Source organism: Scyliorhinus canicula, chromosome 29 (genome assembly GCF_902713615.1).
Source record: "Scyliorhinus canicula chromosome 29, sScyCan1.1, whole genome shotgun sequence".
Taxonomy (NCBI): Eukaryota; Metazoa; Chordata; class Chondrichthyes; order Carcharhiniformes; family Scyliorhinidae; genus Scyliorhinus; species Scyliorhinus canicula.
Window position 1 is genome coordinate 14,612,086 of NC_052174.1, and position 20,477 is coordinate 14,632,562.

Consider the following 20,477-nt stretch of genomic DNA (forward strand, 5'->3'; position numbering starts at 1 on the left):
TTCTGAATTCCTCTTTCTGTCTGCTGCTTGACTTAAAGACGCATGTCCATTAATCACCCGTGGGTCCAAATCAATAACGACAAAATAAAAGAATGGGGAAGTAAGGGAATCAACAGGAAGGACCTGTACAATGTGCGAGGACAGGGCTGGGCTTGCCTTCAAGCCGCTTGTACTAAGTAGCCCAGGCTCACAGTCTTGGATTACACTGGGAGAATGGTCACTTGTATGTTGAGCACGATCTCAAAGGAGGGGTGAAATTAAGCCCCAGGCCTCAACCTTCAATGACTGCACCTTTCAACCACACTAACGGTGATCTTCCTTTTCAGGCCTTCTGGACGAGTATATCCAAACCTACGGAAGCTTAATACCCCTCAGCACGGATGAAGTCATCGAGAAGCTACAGGATGTTTTTGAAGAGGATTTTTCCACCTCGCACAGGTACACATTGCGCCTTGCGCATTGCCTCCACGTCCGATTCGAGCTCGCGATTATCCTGTGGTGGGAATGTTAACCTCCGTGTTCAGTACAGAACGGAGATTCGTCCAAATGAATTTGTTATCCTGCCCCCTGTTTCTTTTGAGGAGCCCTTGCCCCCTCACCACCTGTGCTTTATTTTTTACTCTCCTCCACTCCATGGGTCCCTGTTTCTCTGCTGCCTTGTCTGTCGCACTTCCCTTTCGCCCACCCTTTGCTTCCCTTTCCATCCCTCGTTCGATGGGCTGAGTAAAAGGCCCGGGTTTTCCCCCCTTGGGTTTAAAAGAGGGACCTTTTACTTTGATTGTCTGAAAGGTAATGGTCGCTGAGAGATCTTGAAAGTGGACGTGCTTTACCCTGTCGATCGAGTGAGCTGATCTCAGACGTGCCATGGGCGTGGCCTAGAAGAAAGGTTTTGTCTTATCACATGGCTTCAGTGATGTCATTGTGTGGGTGGAGCTTTTACTTTCGCTTTGAGTTTTGCGACTGGTTTGAACTGTACAGGTTGACAGAAGTGTCTTTCTCTACCTTCCTTTTAAAAGCTGTTCCAGACTACTTGGTAACTTAACAGAGATAATTGCTTTCTGAAAGAAATTCAAATCTGCTGTTTGAGACGGGGTATCGATAACAAGTCTTATACCAGTAAGGATGCCGTGTGCCACACCTTTGAAAAGGAGTTTCTGGTTTTACTTGGATTTTGTTATTGAATTGGAACAGTTAAGGGGGAATTCATTAAGGGTTATACATAGATTACTGTAGCTGTGTGGAGTCGTTATGTTTGTAGTTGATAAAAATTCTTGCTGTGTGTGTTTGTACAAATGTTAAAATAAAGCTTGTTTTTTTTAAATTAAAGGCGCCTAAGAAATCTGTGGAATAACACCTGAAAGGCAGGATTTTGTGCTCACCGTAGCCAAATTCAACCAAGTTTTAAAAAAAATTTAGAGTACCCAATTATTTATTTTTTCCAATTAAGGGGCAATTAATAATAATAATTGTTTATTGCCACAAAAGGCTTCAATTAAGTTACTGTGAAAAGCCCCTAAGTCGCTACATTCCGGCGCCTGTTCAGGGAGGCTGGTACGGGAATTGAACCCGCGCAGCTGACCTTGTTCTGCATTACTAGCCGGCTGTTTAGCCCACTGTGCTAAACCAGCCCAATTTCAGCGTGGCCAATCCACCTAGCCTGCACATCTTTGGGTTGTGGGGGCGAAACCCACGCAGACACGGGGAGAATGTGCAAACTCCACACGGACAGTGACCCAGAGCCGGGATTCGTGACCCGGGTCCTACTGCGCCGCAGTCCCAGTGCGAACCACTGCGCCACATGCCGCCCCCATTCAACTACAAAGTTATCGGCCAGGTGAACTCCATGATCTACTTTGGAGTTTTTAAAACCCTGGCCCAGAACAGATGGGCAACAGCATCGTCCGTGTGGCCCCCGGCACTGAGGGGGGGGCAAAGAAAATGATCTCTGCAGTGAGCAGCATTGTGAGGTTTCTGAGCATCGGCTGGCTCTCTTGTGGGTGAAGTAGCAATGCAGGCCTATTACGCCTCGCTTAGACATAGACATAGAACAGTACAGCACAGAACAGGCCCTTCGGCCCTCGATGTTGTGCCGAGCAATGATCACCCTACAAGCCAACGTATCCATCCTATACCCGTAACCCAACAACCCCCCCATTAACCTTATATTTTAGGACACTAAGGGCAATTTAGCATGGCCAATCCACCTAACCCGCACATCTTTGGACTGTGGGAGGAAACTGGAGCACCCGGAGGAAACCCACGCAAACACGGGGAGGACGTGCAGACTCCGCACAGACAGTGACCCAGCCGGGAATCGAACCTGGGACCCTGGAGCTGTGAAGCATTTATGCTAACCCCTCTCGCTTGCGGAGCGAGAGTCATCTGTTATGGGCCAGGGTTTAGAAAACTCCAAAGTACATCATGGAGTTCACCTGAGCTACAACTGTTTATTGATTTTGGTTACGAGGAGCACAAGGGCCTGACTTTCAGGTGTTATTCAACTGAGGCGTTAAGCATCTTTAAACAAAAAACAAAGTTTAATAAACACACACAGTAAACATTCTTATCAACTACCAACAAAAATACCCCGCACAGCTACAGTACTCTATGTATCACCCGTAATAACTTTCCCACTTTAACTGTTCCAATTTAGTAACAAGATCCCATAAACCCCTTTTCAAGACCTGGTACGGATGCTCCTTTCCAGGACAGCAAGTTTGAATTCCTACCGGAAAACAGTTATTTCTTTTCAAGTTATCAAGCAGTCTGGAAAGAGCGTTTAAATTGCAGGGAGAGAAAAAAACTTACTTTCCCCCTGTGCAGAACAAAACCAGTTCAAACTCAACGTGAAAGTAAAACTCAGAGCCACAGCCCAGCTCCGCCCACACAATGATATCACTGAAGCCATGTGATAAGACAGAAACATTTTGTTATAGGGACAGTCCCATGGCACATTGTACCTCCGAGTAAATCTGGGGGGGGGATAAATTGTGAAGAGTCGGAGTTTATTCACTTGCGCCAGGTACGGTTTGACTGTGATCTCCTCTGGCTTTGCGCACAGAAAGAACATGATTCAGCACGTCATGCAGTCATACCACCGAATGATCGGGAATAATGCTGTGCGGAACTTCCGAGTCACATACAAGAGGCATGTGCTGACCATGGATGACCTCTCCACGCTGTATGGACAAAACTGGCTTAACGATCAGGTTACATTCCGCTCACTGTTGACTCTCTTGGATTGGCGGCGGTTCATGTGTTAATAACTGTACCGGGCAGTGGGGTGGGAATACTGGAGGTGTAACTCCGAGGCCTGGACTGACCATTCGCAGACACGAGTTCAATTCCCACCACCAGAGTTGGGGGGGGGGGGTTTAATTTCGAATAGCTAAATCACACCTGGGGTAGAAGGCCAGGCGTAATGGAAACCGCGAATCGGATAGATTGTTGTAGGAACCCATCTTGTTGCGCCATTGTCCTTCAGGGAACGAAACCCGCCGTCCATCTCTCGCCTGGCCAGACTGGCTCATTTTAACTGACCTCTGAAATAGTCTAGCCAACCTCTCCGTTGTATTTGAAGTGGCGGTGGTTTGCCACCGTCTTCTCCAGGGCAATTAGGAGTGGGTAACAAATCCAGTCTTAACAGTCATGTCCGGATCCCGTGATTGAGTCAAAAACACAGAATTAATGTTGTGACCAGCGGTGTGCCTCAGGGATCGGTGCTGGGCCCACTGTTATTTGTGATATATATTAATGATTTGGATGCGAATGTAGGAGGCATGGTTAGTAAGTTTGCCGATGACACCAAGATTGGTGACATAGTGGATAGTGAAGAAGGTTCTATAAGATTACAGCAGGATCTTGACCAATTGGGCCAGTGGGCCGATGAATGGCAGATGGAGTTTAATTTGGATAAATGTGAGGTGATGCATTTTGGTCGATCAAATCAGGGCAGGACCTACTCAGTTAATGGGAGGGAGTTGGGGAGAGTTACAGAACAAAGAGATCTCGGGGTACAGGTTCATAGCTCCTTGAAGGTGGAGTGGCAGGTGGACAGGGTGGTGAAGAAGGCATTCAGCAGGCTGGGTTTTATTGGCCAGAATATTGAATACAGGAGTTGGGACGTCTTGTTGAAGTTGTACAAGACATTGGTCAGACCACACATGGAATATTGTGTTCAGTTCTGGTCACCCTATTATAGGAAGGATATTGTTAAACTAGAAAGAGGGCAGAAGAGATTTACGAGGATGCTACCAGGACTTGATGGTCTGAGTTATAAGGAGAGGCTGGGATAGACTGGGACTTTTTTCCCTGGAGGGTAGGAGGCTTAGGGGTGACCTTACAGAAGTCTATAAAATAATGAGGGGCATCGATAAGGTAGATAATCAACATCTTTTCCCAAAGGTAGAGGAGTCTAGAACTAGAGGGCAGAGGTTTGAGGGGAGAGATACAAAAGAGACCAGAGGGGAAATTTCTTCACACAGAGGGTGGTGAGGGTCTGGGAGGGCTGCCAGAGGCAGTGGTAGAGGGGGGTACAATTTTGTCCTTTAAAAAGCAGTGAGACAGTTACATGGGCAGGGTGGGTATAGAGGGATATGGGCCAAATGCCAGCAAGTGGGACTATCTTAGTGATAGAAACTGGGCGGCATGAGAAACTCACTGATCGCCCAATCGCTGGGAGCCGCCAACCCCAGCTGGGGGAGATGGGATTTGTGTCCTCGCCAAATGGCCCATCTCTCTCTCTCTCTCTCTCTCTCTATGGACCTGACCAGTGAAGCTGGTGGTCACCACGGCTCGGTTTGTTCTCCTGCTCGGCTGGTATCGCCAACAGGCTGCCCCGGGGAAATCCAGGGCCCTGAGCCTTGAGCGGTTCCCTGCAGCTGTGTCCACTCTTCCCCCTTTCCCCCCTGACCCCAAATCAGCCAGGGGCCGTGGGTCGGGCCGGACGCTGGCTTCTACCCGCCAGCCGTCACCCCTAACGTGTGGCGGGGTGCATTTACCAGCGAGATTGAAGGGGTCCCCTGCGTTTTTGCTGATCAGGAGGAAAGTGCAATCTCCTCCAGAGATTTTCTCCAAACTTTTCTTTTTTTTTAACTTGTTCCGATCAATTCTCTGTGTCGTGTGTCCGTTGCGAGGTTGCATGGTCGGCCCTTCTGGCCTTGCTGAGTTCTGAACTGCGCTGTACAGTATCGGATATTGAATACTGCTTTGCTCCTTTTACACGGTTTAACAGTTCCGTTAAAATCCTCAATGTAAAGCAGTAAAAGTCCTGGATATTCCTCAGAGTAAGGCATCATCTGTGGAAGGAGAGAAAAAGAGTTGACATGATCTTTATTGGCACAATTCGGCTTAGATTAACTCTGCAATGAAGTTACTGTGAAAATCCCCTAGTCGCCACATTCCGGCGCCTGTTCGGGTCACAGAGGGAGAATTCAGAATGTCCAATTCACCCAACAGCACGTCTTTCGGGACTTGTGGGGGGAAACCGGAGCACCCGGAGGAAACCCACGCAGATACGGGGAGAACGTGCAGACTCCGCACAGATAGTGACCCAAGCCGGGAATCGAACCCGGGACCCCGGCGCTGTGAAGCCACAGTGCTAACCACTGTGCTACCGTGCTGCCATTTTAGCTCCATGACCTTTCAGAATTGGGAGAAGTTCGGAGCTTGAACAGCTGAGAAGCATCTGTCGAGTCAAGAATCAAAGTGACAGAACCGTAGAATCCCTGCAGTGCAGAAGCAGGCCGTTCAGCCCATCGTGTCTGCCCGCCCCCCCCCCCCCGAAAGGGCAACTTACCCAGGCCCATCCCGTGGCCCCACCCAACCTGCACATCCCTAAGCACTACAGGGAAATTTATCACAGCCAATCCACCCAACCCACACAATGAAACCGATCCTGAATGGGCTTTAAAGGGGAGAGTTGGCCAGTGGATGTGGATGGAACTGGGCAGGGAACAGGAATACCGGAACAGAAGGAGTGGCCACAAATGGGAAAGCAGAGGGAGAAGGGGAGCTTCACTGATGCAATACTGTGGAGAGATTTGAAAGGTGTCATGTCAGAGTACCTTTAAGAAATGAGTGTTTATAAATGGGTGTGTATATAAGTATCTGTAGCGAGAGTACCTTTAAGAAATGGATGTTTACTACTGCAGTGATGTCAGAGAGTGGGTGGAGCTGGGCTGTCTGTCAGCTTTTTACTTTCGTTTTAGGCTGTTTGCTGCAGGGTGTGTTTTAGTTTTGTTTTCAGAGCTGGATAGCTGCAGTCACAGCCAGAAGGGGTATGAATCTCTCTCTGTAATCTAAAGGCTGTAAATCGATCCTGGTGATTTAAAACTAATAAGAGTCGTGACTTTAACCTGATGGGCTTCTGGTAAAAGGTGTTTTAAGTCTTCTGGACGTTAAAAGAAAAGCTTAAACTGTTACTTAGTGTTGTATTCTTTGGGGGATGTGTTTGAATTAATGGTTGCTGAGATGTTCACTGTATGTTTTAAAAAGGTTAACTTGAGTTCATGGAATAAACATTGTTTTGCTTTAACAAATACTTTTCCATTTCGGCCGTCCCACACCTGTAGAGTGGGCCGTGTGCTCCCCATACCACAATCTATTAAAAGTTGTGGGTCAGGTGAACTCCATGATATACTATGGGGTTCTCTAAACCCTGGCCCATAACAAAGGCAGGAGCTTTGATCAAACTCACCGAAGGGCAGGGGTGAAACGGACGATGGGAATTGATTCGCCACCATTTGGCCAAGTTGAAACCCGAGAGTTGTGGCCGGCTGGGAAGAGAGTTAGTAAAGGTGCCTCCGCGTGACGAGGCTGTGGGCGAGTGTTCTGGTGGAGGGGCTAGGAGCTGAGCTGGTTCAAGTTGAGAAGGGGGGAAGAGGGCGATCGAGGGAATCAAAGCAGGACACGAACCTCCTGAATTGACCTGTGTGAAAGCCAGCAGGAGGTCCGCGGGCTGATATCAACGGGGAACATTTTGTTTTGCCAAGAATGCAAATCTAAGTTCTGCTGTTGGCAGCAGTTGCAAACGATGGTGGTGGCCTTTGAAAGAGAGGAGGGCGAGGATAGAGTGTCATCGGCAAACAAGTAATGAACCTTTTTCCTGTGGATGTTTTTGCTGGGAGGGGGAGTGGGGGGGGGGGGCGAAAGCAGTGATGGTGACGGTACTGAGGGAGAATCTGGGAACGCCACACGGTGAAGCTAACTTCAGACAGGGACCAGGTGACGGCGCAGCCTGAATGGGCGATACTTTCCTCCTGTTCCAGCGACCCTCGTGAAAAGAATTGGCGGCCGCTTTGGGAGCAGGAACTCTGCGGAGAGTAGAACTGGGACCTTTTTTGGGGGGGGGGATAGTTGGTGAGTAAGCGCGAATTGAGTGTTGTAAAAATAGGTGCGGAGATTGTTAACGATGAGAGAGATGAAGTACTTTTTCTTCTGTTGCACCACAGGTCATGAACATGTATGGAGATCTGGTCATGGATACCGTCCCTGATAAGGTACGTCCACTCACTCGAGCGCCTCGGGCTGCCTGTATCAGTGTGTGTGTCCCTCCCCCTCCACAAACAGCTCCTCAAACATGGTCACAAACATGCCCCACCTTTTCTCAACCCCCCCCCCTGAAGAGCCTCTTAGCTCATACTTTATCTTCTCTAACCGTAGGAAGTCGTACAGGTCACCCAACCAAGCCGCTACCCCCGGCGGCGATGCCGACCGCCACTCCAGCGAAATTTGCCGCCAGGCAATCAGAGAGGCGAAGGCCACGACATCGGCCTTCCTCCTCTCCATGAGCTCCGGCTTCTCTGAAACCCCAAATATCGGCAGCAAAGGGTCCACCTCCTCCTCCACTATCCTGGCTAAACCGCGAACACTCCCGCCCAGAATCTTCCCAATTTTTCGCCACCCCAAACCACGTGCGTGCGATTTTCCCCCAAACACAGTTGGCCGTACTTGTCCCTCAACCCATGGTACTGTGATGTTCTTCCAATTGCTACTTTTGCCAATCATCTTGGATCGGAGTCCTCTGTTCTAAAGGCCCTCTTTCCAACTTTCTCCAGTTCTTGTCTATCAAAGCCCCTCTGGAATTAAAAGCCCCTCTGTAACCTTCCATTAACTCTCGCCGCTCCCAAGGAGAACAATTCCCGCTTCTGTCGAGATCCTGTAGCCGAAGCTCCTCATCCCCCCGCCTCCGTTCAGGTAAATCCCCTCAGCCACCTTATTCTGAATCTAAATGTCGCGCCGGAATGGTCCGTTAAGGGAGAGCGCCGATTAATCGGGACAGGGGTCGGAGAAACAAAGTTCAGAGGTTATAGGTTGCAAGGGTTGGTGGCTATTGTTTTGGTGAGGGGGTGGCGGCGAAGGAGAAGGTTACCAGCGACGGATTAGCGAGGGCGGGTTTGCTACTCGGGTGATACGATCGATCACAAACTTTCTTACGAGCTTCCTGTCTGCTTTCTACTCTCAGGTTCACTTCTTCAACAGCTTTTTCTACGACAAGCTGAGGACCAAGGGATACGATGGGGTGAAGAGATGGACTAAAAATGTAAGATTTCCCCCTGAGCTGCTGGTCAGGATAACTGCGAGGCTGCGTGTGGAATTAAGCTCTCCCGGGCAAACTGTCTCCATTGCCCCATCTCCTGAAAGTGTCTCCACGGCAACAGTGCGGCATCCCTTCCTCATTTTATTCGGGATGAAGTTCCTCCGAAGCTTTTTGTCCTGTCTTTTCCAACCCTCCTCACGCTCTCTCTGGGCGGCACGGTCGAGGGCCGAAGGGCCTGTTCCTGTGCTGTAATTTTTCTTTGTTCGCGGTTCTTTTATTTGTTCTTCACTGTTGCCTCGCAGCCCCAGGGTCCCGGGTTCGATTCCGAGCTCGGTCACTGTCTGTGCGGAGTCTGCACGTTCTTCCCCCGTGTCTGCTTTCCTCCGGGCGCTCCGGTTTCCTCCCACAAGTCCCGAAAGACGTGCTTGTTGGGTGAATTGGGCATTCTGAGTTCTCCTCGTCTTCTATTTGCATTCGCTCTTTGTCACTGGCGGGCGGGGGGGTGGGCTGAATTGTTGACACCTGACTTTTGCTCGAGGACACTGTGTCTGATCATTATCTAGTTAGTTTGGCTGATTATTGTACTTTTCGTCTTCTAGGTTGACATTTTTAACAAAGACTTGCTCCTGATTCCTATTCACCTGGAGGTGCACTGGTCTCTGATATCCGTCAATGTCCGGGAGAAGACCATAACCTACTTTGATTCACAGCGGACACTGAACAGGAGGTGCCCCAAGGTACTGGGGGAGGGGGGGAGCTGGCCAGTGGTCCCCTTGGCGACCGTCCTCGTGGAATTGCGTGCAAAGAAAGAGCCACCTTTTTGATCTCCTCCTCCTGCAGCAGGATCGTTGCCAATGTTTTACTCTGTTGGCCCCATCTCGTTCCACACCGCGGACCCCGCATCGGAACACACAGCTCCCCAAATTCACGTAAATAAGCACAAATTTATTTCCGCCCCCCCCCCCGCCCACTCCTTCCAGCGCCAATCGAGAGCACAGGCGCTGTGCAGGTTTTATTTACTGCTGCGTTGCAGAAGCACAAAGGAAGAGGGACTGGAGCTCACAGGTGCTGTATCTGCCAGTGCTGTACCCCAGTGTCAAACCTGTACCTACAGTGCTGTACCCCAGTGTCAAACCTGTACCCACAGTGCTGTACCCCAGTGTCAAACCTGTACCCACAGTGCTGTACCCCAGTGTCAAACCTGTACCCACAGTGCTGTACCCCAGTGTCAAACCTGTACCCACAGTGCTGTACCCCAGTGTCAAACCTGTACCAACAGTGCTGTACCCCAGTGTCAAACCTGTACCCACAGTGCTGTACCCCAGTGTCAAACCTGTACCCACAGTGCTCGGCCCCAGTGTTATACAGTGACAGACCCACCCCCACCAGTACTGTACCCCAGTGTTATACAGTGACAGACCCGTCCCCACCAGTACTGTACCCCAGTGTTATACAGTGACAGACCCACCCCCACCAGTACTGTACCCCAGTGTTATACAGTGACAGACCCTCCCCACCAGTACTGTACCCCAGTGTTATACAGTGACAGACCCGTCCCTACCAGTACTGTACCCCAGTGTTATACAGTGACAGACCCGTCCACACCAGTACTGTACCCCAGTGTTATACAGTGACAGACCCGTCCCCACCAGTACTGTACCCCAGTGTTATACAGTGACAGACCCGACCCCACCAGCACTGTACCCCAGTGTTATACAGTGACAGACCCGTCCCCACCAGTACTGTACCCCAGTGTTATACAGTGACAGACCCGTCCCCACCAGTACTGTACCCCAGTGTTATACAGTGACAGACCCATCCCCACCAGTACTGTACCCCAGTGTTATACAGTGACAGACCCGTCCCCACCAGTACTGTACCCCAGTGTTATACAGTGACAGACCCACCCCCACCAGTACTGTACCCCAGTGTTATACAGTGACAGACCTGTCCCCACCAGTACTGTACCCCAGTGTTATACAGTGACAGACCCGTCCACACCAGTACTGTACCCCAGTGTTATACAGTGACAGACCCGTCCCCACCAGTACTGTACCCCAGTGTTATACAGTGACAGACCCATCCCCACCAGTACTGTACCCCAGTGTTATACAGTGACAGACCCGTCCCCACCAGTACTGTACCCCAGTGTTATACAGTGACAGACCCATCCCCAACAGTACTGTACCCCAGTGTTATACAGTGACAGACCCGTCCCCACCAGTACTGTGCCCGTGTTCTACAGTGACAGACCCGTCCCCACCAGTACTGTACCCCAGTGTTATACAGTGACAGACCTGTCCCCACCAGTACTGTGCCCCAGTGTTATACAGTGACAGACCCGTCCCCACCAGTACTGCGCCCCAGTGTTATACAGTGACAGACCCGTCCCCACCAGTACTGTACCCCAGTGTTATACAGTGACAGACCCGTCCCCACCAGTACTGTAACCCAGCGTTATACAGTGACAGACCCGTCCCCACCAGTACTGTACCCCAGTGTTATACAGTGACAGACCTGTCCCCACCAGTACTGTACCCCAATGTTATAAAGTGACACACCCGTCCCTACCAGTACTGTACCCCAGTGTTATACAGTGACAGACCCGTCCCCACAGTGCTGTACCCCAGTGTCAAACCTGTACCCACAGTGCTGTACCCCAGTATCAAACCTGTACCCACAGTGCTGTACCCCAGTGTCAAACCTGTACCCACAGTGCTGTACCCCAGTGTCAAACCTGTACCCACAGTTCTGTACCCCAGTATCAAACCTGTACGCACAGTGCTGTACCCCAGTGTCAAACCTGTACCCACAGTTCTGTACCCCAGTGTCAAACCTGTACCCACAGTGCTGTACCCCAGTGTCAAACCTGTACCCACAGTGCTGTACCCCAGTGTCAAACCTGTACCCACAGTGCTGTACCCCAGTGTCAAACCTGTATCTGCCAGTGCTGTACCCCAGTGTCAAACCTGTACCCACAGTGCTGTACCCCAGTATCAAACCTGTACCCACAGGGCTCGGACCCAGTGTCAAACCTGTACCCACAGTGCTGTACCCCAGTGTCAAACCTGTACCAGCCAGTGCTGTACCCCAGTGTCAAACCTGTACCCACAGTGCTCGGCCCCAGTGTCAAACCTGTACCCACAGTGCTGTACCCCAGTGTCAAACCTGTACCAGCCAGTGCTGTACCCCAGTGTCAAACCTGTACCCAACGTGCTGTACCCCAGTGTCAAACCTGTCCCAACCAGTACTGTACCCCAGTGTTATACAGTAACAGACCCATCCCCACCAGTACTGTACCCCAGTGTTATACAGTGAGAGACCCGTCCCCACCAGTACTGTACCCCAGTGTTATACAGTGGCAGACCCGTCCCCACCAGTACTATACCCCAGTGTTATACAGTGACAGACCCGTCCCCACCAGTACTGTACCCCAGTGTTATACAGTGACAGACCCGTCCCCACCGATACTGTACCCCAGTGTTATACAGTGACAGACCCTTCCCCACCAGTACTGTACCCCAATGTTATACAGTGACAGACCCGTCCCCACCAGTACTGTACCCCAGTGTTATACAGTGACAGACCCACCCTCACCAGTACTGTACCCCAGTGTTATACAGTGACAGACCCGTCCACACCAGTACTGTACCCCAGTGTTATACAGTCACAGACCCGTCCCCACCAGTACTGTACCCCAGTGTTATACAGTGACAGATCCGTCCCCACCAGTACTGTACCTCAGTGTTATACAGTGACAGACCCATCCCCACCAGTACTGTATCCCAGTGTTATACAGTGACAGACCCATCCCCACCAGTACTGTACCCCAGTGTTATACAGTGTCAGACCCGTCCCCACCAGTACTGTGCCCGTGTTCTACAGTGACAGACCCGTCCCCACCAGTACTGTACCCCAGTGTTATACAGTGACAGACCCGTCCCCACCAGTACTGTGCCCCAGTGTTATACAGTGACAGACCCGTCCCCACCAGTACTGTACCCCAGTGTTATACAGTGACAGACCCGTCCCCACCAGTACTGTACCCCAGTGTTATACAGTGACAGACCCGTCCCCACCAGTACTGTACCCCAGTGTTATACAGTGACAGACCCATCCCCACCAGTACTGTACCCCAGTGTTATACAGTGACAGACCCGTCCCCACCAGTACTGTACCCCAGTGTTATACAGTGACAGACCTGTCCCCAACAGTACTGTACCCCAGTGTTATACAGTGACAGACCCATCCCCACCAGTACTGTACCCCAGTGTTATACAGTGACAGACCCGTCCCCACCAGTACTGTACCCCAGTGTTATACAGTTAACAGATCCTTCCCCACCAGTACTGTACACCAGCGTTATACAGTGACAGACCCGCCCCCACCAGTACTGTACACCAGTGTTATACAGTGACAGACCCGTCCCCACCAGTACTGTACCCCAGTGTTATACAGTGACAGACCCGTCCCCACCAGTACTGTACCCCAGTGTTATACAGTGACAGACCCGTCCCCACCAGGACTGTGCCCGTGTTCTACAGTGACAGACCCGTCCCCACCAGTACTGTGCCCCAGTGTTATACAGTGACAGACCCGTCCCCACCAGTACTGTACCCCAGTGTTATACAGTGACAGACCCGTCCCCACCAGTACTGTACCCCAGTGTTATACAGTGACAGACCCGTCCCCACCAGTACTGTACCCCAGTGTTATACAGTGACAGACCCATCCCCACCAGTACTGTACCCCAGTGTTATACAGTGACAGACCCGTCCCCACCAGTACTGTACCCCAGTGTTATACAGTGACAGACCTGTCCCCAACAGTACTGTACCCCAGTGTTATACAGTGACAGACCCATCCCCACCAGTACTGTACCCCAGTGTTATACAGTGACAGACCCGTCCCCACCAGTACTGTACCCCAGTGTTATACAGTGACAGATCCATCCCCACCAGTACTGTACACCAGCGTTATACAGTGACAGACCCGCCCCCACCAGTACTGTACACCAGTGTTATACAGTGACAGACCCGTCCCCACCAGTACTGTACCCCAGTGTTATACAGTGACAGACCCGTCCCCACCAGTACTGTACCCCAGTGTTATACAGTGACAGACCCGTCCCCACCAGGACTGTGCCCGTGTTCTACAGTGACAGACCCGTCCTCACCAGTACTGTACCCCAGTGTTATACAGTGACAGACCCGTCCTCACCAGTACTGTACCCCAGTGTTATACAGTGACAGACCCGTCCCCACCAGTACTGTACCCCAGTGTTATACAGTGACAGACCCGTCCTCACCAGTACTGTACCCCAGTGTTATACAGTGACAGACCCTCCCCACCAGTACTGTACCCCAGTGTTATACAGTGACAGACCCTTCCCCACCAGTACTGTACCCCAGTGTTATACAGTGACAGACCCATCCCCACCAATACTGTACCCCAGTGTTATACAGTGACAGACCTGTCCCCACCAGTACTGTACCCCAGTGTTATACAGTGACAGACCCGTCCACACCAGTACTGTACCCCAGTGTTATACAGTGACAGACCCACCCCCACCAGTACTGTACCCCAGTGTTATACAGTGACAGACCCGTCCCCACCAGGACTGTATCCCAGTGTTATACAGTGACAGACCTGTCCCCACCAGTACTGTACCCCAGTGTTATACAGAGACAGACCCGTCCCCACCAGTACTGTACCCCAGTGTTATACAGTGACAGACCCGTCCACACCAGTACTGTACCCCAGTGTTATACAGTGACAGACCTGTCCCCAACAGTACTGTACCCCAGTGTTATACAGTGACAGACCTGTCCCCAACAGTACTGTACCCCAGTGTTATACAGTGACAGACCCGTCCACACCAGTACTGTATCCCAGTGTTATACAGTGACAGACCCGTCCCCACCAGTACTGTACCCCAGTGTTATACAGTGACAGATCCATCCCCACCAGTACTGTACCCCAGTGTTACACAGTGACAGACCCATCCCCACCAGCACTGTACCCCAGTGTTATACAGCGACAGACCCGTCCCCACCAGTACTGCACCCCAGTGTTATACAGTGACAGACCCGTCCCCACCAGTACTGTACCCCAGTGTTATACAGCGACAAACCCGTCCCCACCAGTACTGCACCCCAGTGTTATACAGTGACAGACCTGTCCCCACCAGTACTGTACCCCAGTGTTATACAGTGACAGACCCGCCCCCACCAGTACTGTACCCCAGTGTTATAAAGTGACACACCCGTCCCCACCAGTACTGTACCCCAGTGTTATACAGTGACAGACCCGTCCCCACCAGTACTGTATCCCAGTGTTATACAGTGACAGACCCGTCCACACCAGTACTGTACCCCAGTGTTATACAGTGACAGACCCGTCCCCACCAGTACTGTACCCCAGTGTTATACAGTGACAGACCCGACCCCACCAGCACTGTACCCCAGTGTTATACAGTGACAGACCCGTCCCCACCAGTACTGTACCCCAGTGTTATACAGTGACAGACCCGTCCCCACCAGTACTGTACCCCAGTGTTATACAGTGACAGACCCATCCCCACCAGTACTGTACCCCAGTGTTATACAGTGACAGACCCGTCCCCACCAGTACTGTACCCCAGTGTTATACAGTGACAGACCCACCCCCACCAGTACTGTACCCCAGTGTTATACAGTGACAGACCTGTCCCCACCAGTACTGTACCCCAGTGTTATACAGTGACAGACCCGTCCACACCAGTACTGTACCCCAGTGTTATACAGTGACAGACCCGTCCCCACCAGTACTGTACCCCAGTGTTATACAGTGACAGACCCGTCCCCACCAGTACTGTGCCCGTTTTCTACAGTGACAGACCCGTCCCCACCAGTACTGTACCCCAGTGTTATACAGTGACAGACCTGTCCCCACCAGTACTGTGCCCCAGTGTTATACAGTGACAGACCCGTCCCCACCAGTACTGCGCCCCAGTGTTATACAGTGACAGACCCGTCCCCACCAGTACTGTACCCCAGTGTTATACAGTGACAGACCCGTCCCCACCAGTACTGTAACCCAGCGTTATACAGTGACAGACCCGTCCCCACCAGTACTGTACCCCAGTGTTATACAGTGACAGACCTGTCCCCACCAGTACTGTACCCCAATGTTATAAAGTGACACACCCGTCCCTACCAGTACTGTACCCCAGTGTTATACAGTGACAGACCCGTCCCCACAGTGCTGTACCCCAGTGTCAAACCTGTACCCACAGTGCTGTACCCCAGTATCAAACCTGTACCCACAGTGCTGTACCCCAGTGTCAAACCTGTACCCACAGTGCTGTACCCCAGTGTCAAACCTGTACCCACAGTTCTGTACCCCAGTATCAAACCTGTACGCACAGTGCTGTACCCCAGTGTCAAACCTGTACCCACAGTTCTGTACCCCAGTGTCAAACCTGTACCCACAGTGCTGTACCCCAGTGTCAAACCTGTACCCACAGTGCTGTACCCCAGTGTCAAACCTGTACCCACAGTGCTGTACCCCAGTGTCAAACCTGTATCTGCCAGTGCTGTACCCCAGTGTCAAACCTGTACCCACAGTGCTGTACCCCAGTATCAAACCTGTACCCACAGTGCTCGGACCCAGTGTCAAACCTGTACCCACAGTGCTGTACCCCAGTGTCAAACCTGTACCAGCCAGTGCTGTACCCCAGTGTCAAACCTGTACCCAACGTGCTGTACCCCAGTGTCAAACCTGTCCCAACCAGTACTGTACCCCAGTGTTATACAGTAACAGACCCATCCCCACCAGTACTGTACCCCAGTGTTATACAGTGAGAGACCCGTCCCCACCAGTACTGTACCCCAGTGTTATACAGTGGCAGACCCGTCCCCACCAGTACTATACCCCAGTGTTATACAGTGACAGACCCGTCCCCACCAGTACTGTACCCCAGTGTTATACAGTGACAGACCCGTCCCCACCGATACTGTACCCCAGTGTTATACAGTGACAGACCCACCCTCACCAGTACTGTACCCCAGTGTTATACAGTGACAGACCCGTCCACACCAGTACTGTACCCCAGTGTTATACAGTGACAGACCCGTCCCCACCAGTACTGTACCCCAGTGTTATACAGTGACAGATCCGTCCCCACCAGTACTGTACCTCAGTGTTATACAGTGACAGACCCATCCCCACCAGTACTGTATCCCAGTGTTATACAGTGACAGACCCATCCCCACCAGTACTGTACCCCAGTGTTATACAGTGTCAGACCCGTCCCCACCAGTACTGTGCCCGTGTTCTACAGTGACAGACCCGTCCCCACCAGTACTGTACCCCAGTGTTATACAGTGACAGACCCGTCCCCACCAGTACTGTGCCCCAGTGTTATACAGTGACAGACCCGTCCCCACCAGTACTGTACCCCAGTGTTATACAGTGACAGACCCGTCCCCACCAGTACTGTACCCCAGTGTTATACAGTGACAGACCCGTCCCCACCAGTACTGTACCCCAGTGTTATACAGTGACAGACCCATCCCCACCAGTACTGTACCCCAGTGTTATACAGTGACAGACCCGTCCCCACCAGTACTGTACCCCAGTGTTATACAGTGACAGACCTGTCCCCAACAGTACTGTACCCCAGTGTTATACAGTGACAGACCCATCCCCACCAGTACTGTACCCCAGTGTTATACAGTGACAGACCCGTCCCCACCAGTACTGTACCCCAGTGTTATACAGTGACAGATCCATCCCCACCAGTACTGTACACCAGCGTTATACAGTGACAGACCCGCCCCCACCAGTACTGTACACCAGTGTTATACAGTGACAGACCCGTCCCCACCAGTACTGTACCCCAGTGTTATACAGTGACAGACCCATCCCCACCAGTACTGTATCCCAGTGTTATACAGTGACAGACCCGTCCCCACCAGTACTGTACCCCAGTGTTATACAGTGACAGACCCGTCCCCACCAGGACTGTGCCCGTGTTCTACAGTGACAGACCCGTCCTCACCAGTACTGTACCCCAGTGTTATACAGTGACAGACCCGTCCTCACCAGTACTGTACCCCAGTGTTATACAGTGACAGACCCGTCCCCACCAGTACTGTACCCCAGTGTTATACAGTGACAGACCCGTCCTCACCAGTACTGTACCCCAGTGTTATACAGTGACAGACCCTCCCCACCAGTACTGTACCACAGTGTTATACAGTGACAGACCCTTCCCCACCAGTACTGTACCCCAGTGTTATACAGTGACAGACCCATCCCCACCAATACTGTACCCCAGTGTTATACAGTGACAGACCTGTCCCCACCAGTACTGTACCCCAGTGTTATACAGTGACAGACCCGTCCACACCAGTACTGTACCCCAGTGTTATACAGTGACAGACCCACCCCCACCAGTACTGTACCCCAGTGTTATACAGTGACAGACCCGTCCCCACCAGGACTGTATCCCAGTGTTATACAGTGACAGACCTGTCCCCACCAGTACTGTACCCCAGTGTTATACAGAGACAGACCCGTCCCCACCAGTACTGTACCCCAGTGTTATACAGTGACAGACCCGTCCACACCAGTACTGTACCCCAGTGTTATACAGTGACAGACCTGTCCCCAACAGTACTGTACCCCAGTGTTATACAGTGACAGACCTGTCCCCAACAGTACTGTACCCCAGTGTTATACAGTGACAGACCCGTCCACACCAGTACTGTATCCCAGTGTTATACAGTGACAGACCCGTCCCCACCAGTACTGTACCCCAGTGTTATACAGTGACAGATCCATCCCCACCAGTACTGTACCCCAGTGTTACACAGTGACAGACCCATCCCCACCAGCACTGTACCCCAGTGTTATACAGCGACAGACCCGTCCCCACCAGTACTGCACCCCAGTGTTATACAGTGACAGACCCGTCCCCACCAGTACTGTACCCCAGTGTTATACAGCGACAGACCCGTCCCCACCAGTACTGCACCCCAGTGTTATACAGTGACAGACCTGTCCCCACCAGTACTGTACCCCAGTGTTATACAGTGACAGACCCGCCCCCACCAGTACTGTACCCCAGTGTTATAAAGTGACACACCCGTCCCCACCAGTACTGTACCCCAGTGTTATACAGTGACAGACCCGTCCCCACCAGTACTGTACCCCAGTGTTATACAGTGACAGACCCGTCCCCACCAGTACTGTACCCCAGTGTTATACAGTGACAGACCCGTCCCCACCAGTACTGTACCCCAGTGTTATACAGTGACAAACCCGTCCCCACCAGTACTGTACCCCAGTGTTATACAGTGACAGACCCGTCCCCACCAGTACTGTACCCCAGTGTTATACAGTGACAGACCCGTCCCCACCAGGACTGTGCCCGTGTTCTACAGTGACAGACCCGTCCTCACCAGTACTGTACCCCAGTGTTATACAGTGACAGACCCGTCCTCACCAGTACTGTACCCCAGTGTTATACAGTGACAGACCCGTCCCCACCAGTACTGTACCCCAGTGTTATACAGTGACAGACCCGTCCCCACCAGTACTGACCCCAGTGTTATACAGTGACAGACCCGTCCTCACCAGTACTGTATCCCAGTGTTATACAGTGACAGACCCATCCCCACCAGTACTGTACCCCAGCGTTATACAGTGACAGACCCGTCCCCACCAGTACTGTACCCCAGTGTTATACAGTGACAAACCTGTCCCCACCAGTACTGTACCCCAGTGTTATACAGAGACAGACCCGTCCCCACCAGTACTGTACCCCAGTGTTATACAGTGACAGACCCGTCCACACCAGTACTGCACCCCAGTGTTATACAGTGACAGACCCATCCCCACCAGCACTGTACATGGGGAGGGAATTACACAGGGGTATTGATCCTGGAACACTAATGCGGGGACCCAGGGTGATGCTCTGGAGATTGTGGATCGAATCCCACCCCAGGGCAGAGGGTCACATTTGAATTCAATAGAAATCCTGGAATTAACAGTGATAGCTGCAGAGTTTGGAAAACGAACTGTATAAATATCAACCACCTGGCTCGACGTGATTAAATGGGGAGTGGTTGATCCTTTAGAAACTGAAGTTGGTATTTTAAAGCAATGTGTAATTCAATTTCCCTTTCAGCACATTGGGAAGTATCTGCAGGCTGAGGCCATCAAGAAGAATCGTCATCACTTCTATGATAACTGGAAAGGATATTTCAAAATGGTGGGTAACGAGCAAATTCTGTTTCATGGATTGTGAACTAATCTTTAGCATCAGCTCAGGAACAAATATGATTTCATAGAGCACCCAGCAGAACCTACTGTTTTTATTAAGTTATTATTCTTTTTTTAGTCTGTCAAATTAGGGTTAGCACGGTAGCATGGTGGTTAGCATAAATGCTTCACAGCCCCAGGGTCCCAGGTTCGATTCCCGGCTTGGGTCACTGTCTGTGCGGAGTCTGCACGTCCTCCCCCTGTGTGCGTGGGTTTCCTCCGGGTGCTCCGGTTTCCTCCCACAGTCCAAAGATGTGCGGGTTAGGTGGATTGGCCATGATAAATTGCCCGTAGTGTCCTAAAAAGTAAGGTTAAGGGGGTGGTTGTTGGGTTACGGGTATAGGGTGGATACGTGGGTTTGAGTAGGGTGATCATTGCTCGGCACAACATCGAGGGCCGAAGGGCCTGTTCTGTGCTGTACGGTTCTATGTTCTAAATAGATAGAGAGGTGTTAGTGTTTTCCTTTTGCGATACAGTGGCAGCATGAAACAGTCCAAGTGAGCTTCATCCTGGGGTTAGATACAGAGTAAAGCTCCCTCTACACTGCCCCATCAAACACTCCCAGGACAGGTACAGCACGGGGTTAGATACAGAGTAAAGCTCCCTCTACACTGCCCCATCAAACACT

General features: G+C 51.4%; 1 protein-coding gene across 1 annotated transcript in view; it reads left to right on the top strand.

Annotated features, from left to right (window-relative positions):
• LOC119958349 overlaps positions 1-20,477 on the top strand; it is a 52,262-nt gene that overhangs the window by 21,223 nt on the left and 10,562 nt on the right. Inside the window, exons 4-9 of the mRNA XM_038786797.1 lie at positions 327-438; positions 3,062-3,209; positions 7,452-7,499; positions 8,465-8,542; positions 9,139-9,276; positions 19,716-19,799. Coding sequence (XP_038642725.1) covers positions 327-438; positions 3,062-3,209; positions 7,452-7,499; positions 8,465-8,542; positions 9,139-9,276; positions 19,716-19,799 — 608 coding nt within the window. The remainder of the gene's footprint in view (positions 1-326; positions 439-3,061; positions 3,210-7,451; positions 7,500-8,464; positions 8,543-9,138; positions 9,277-19,715; positions 19,800-20,477) is intronic.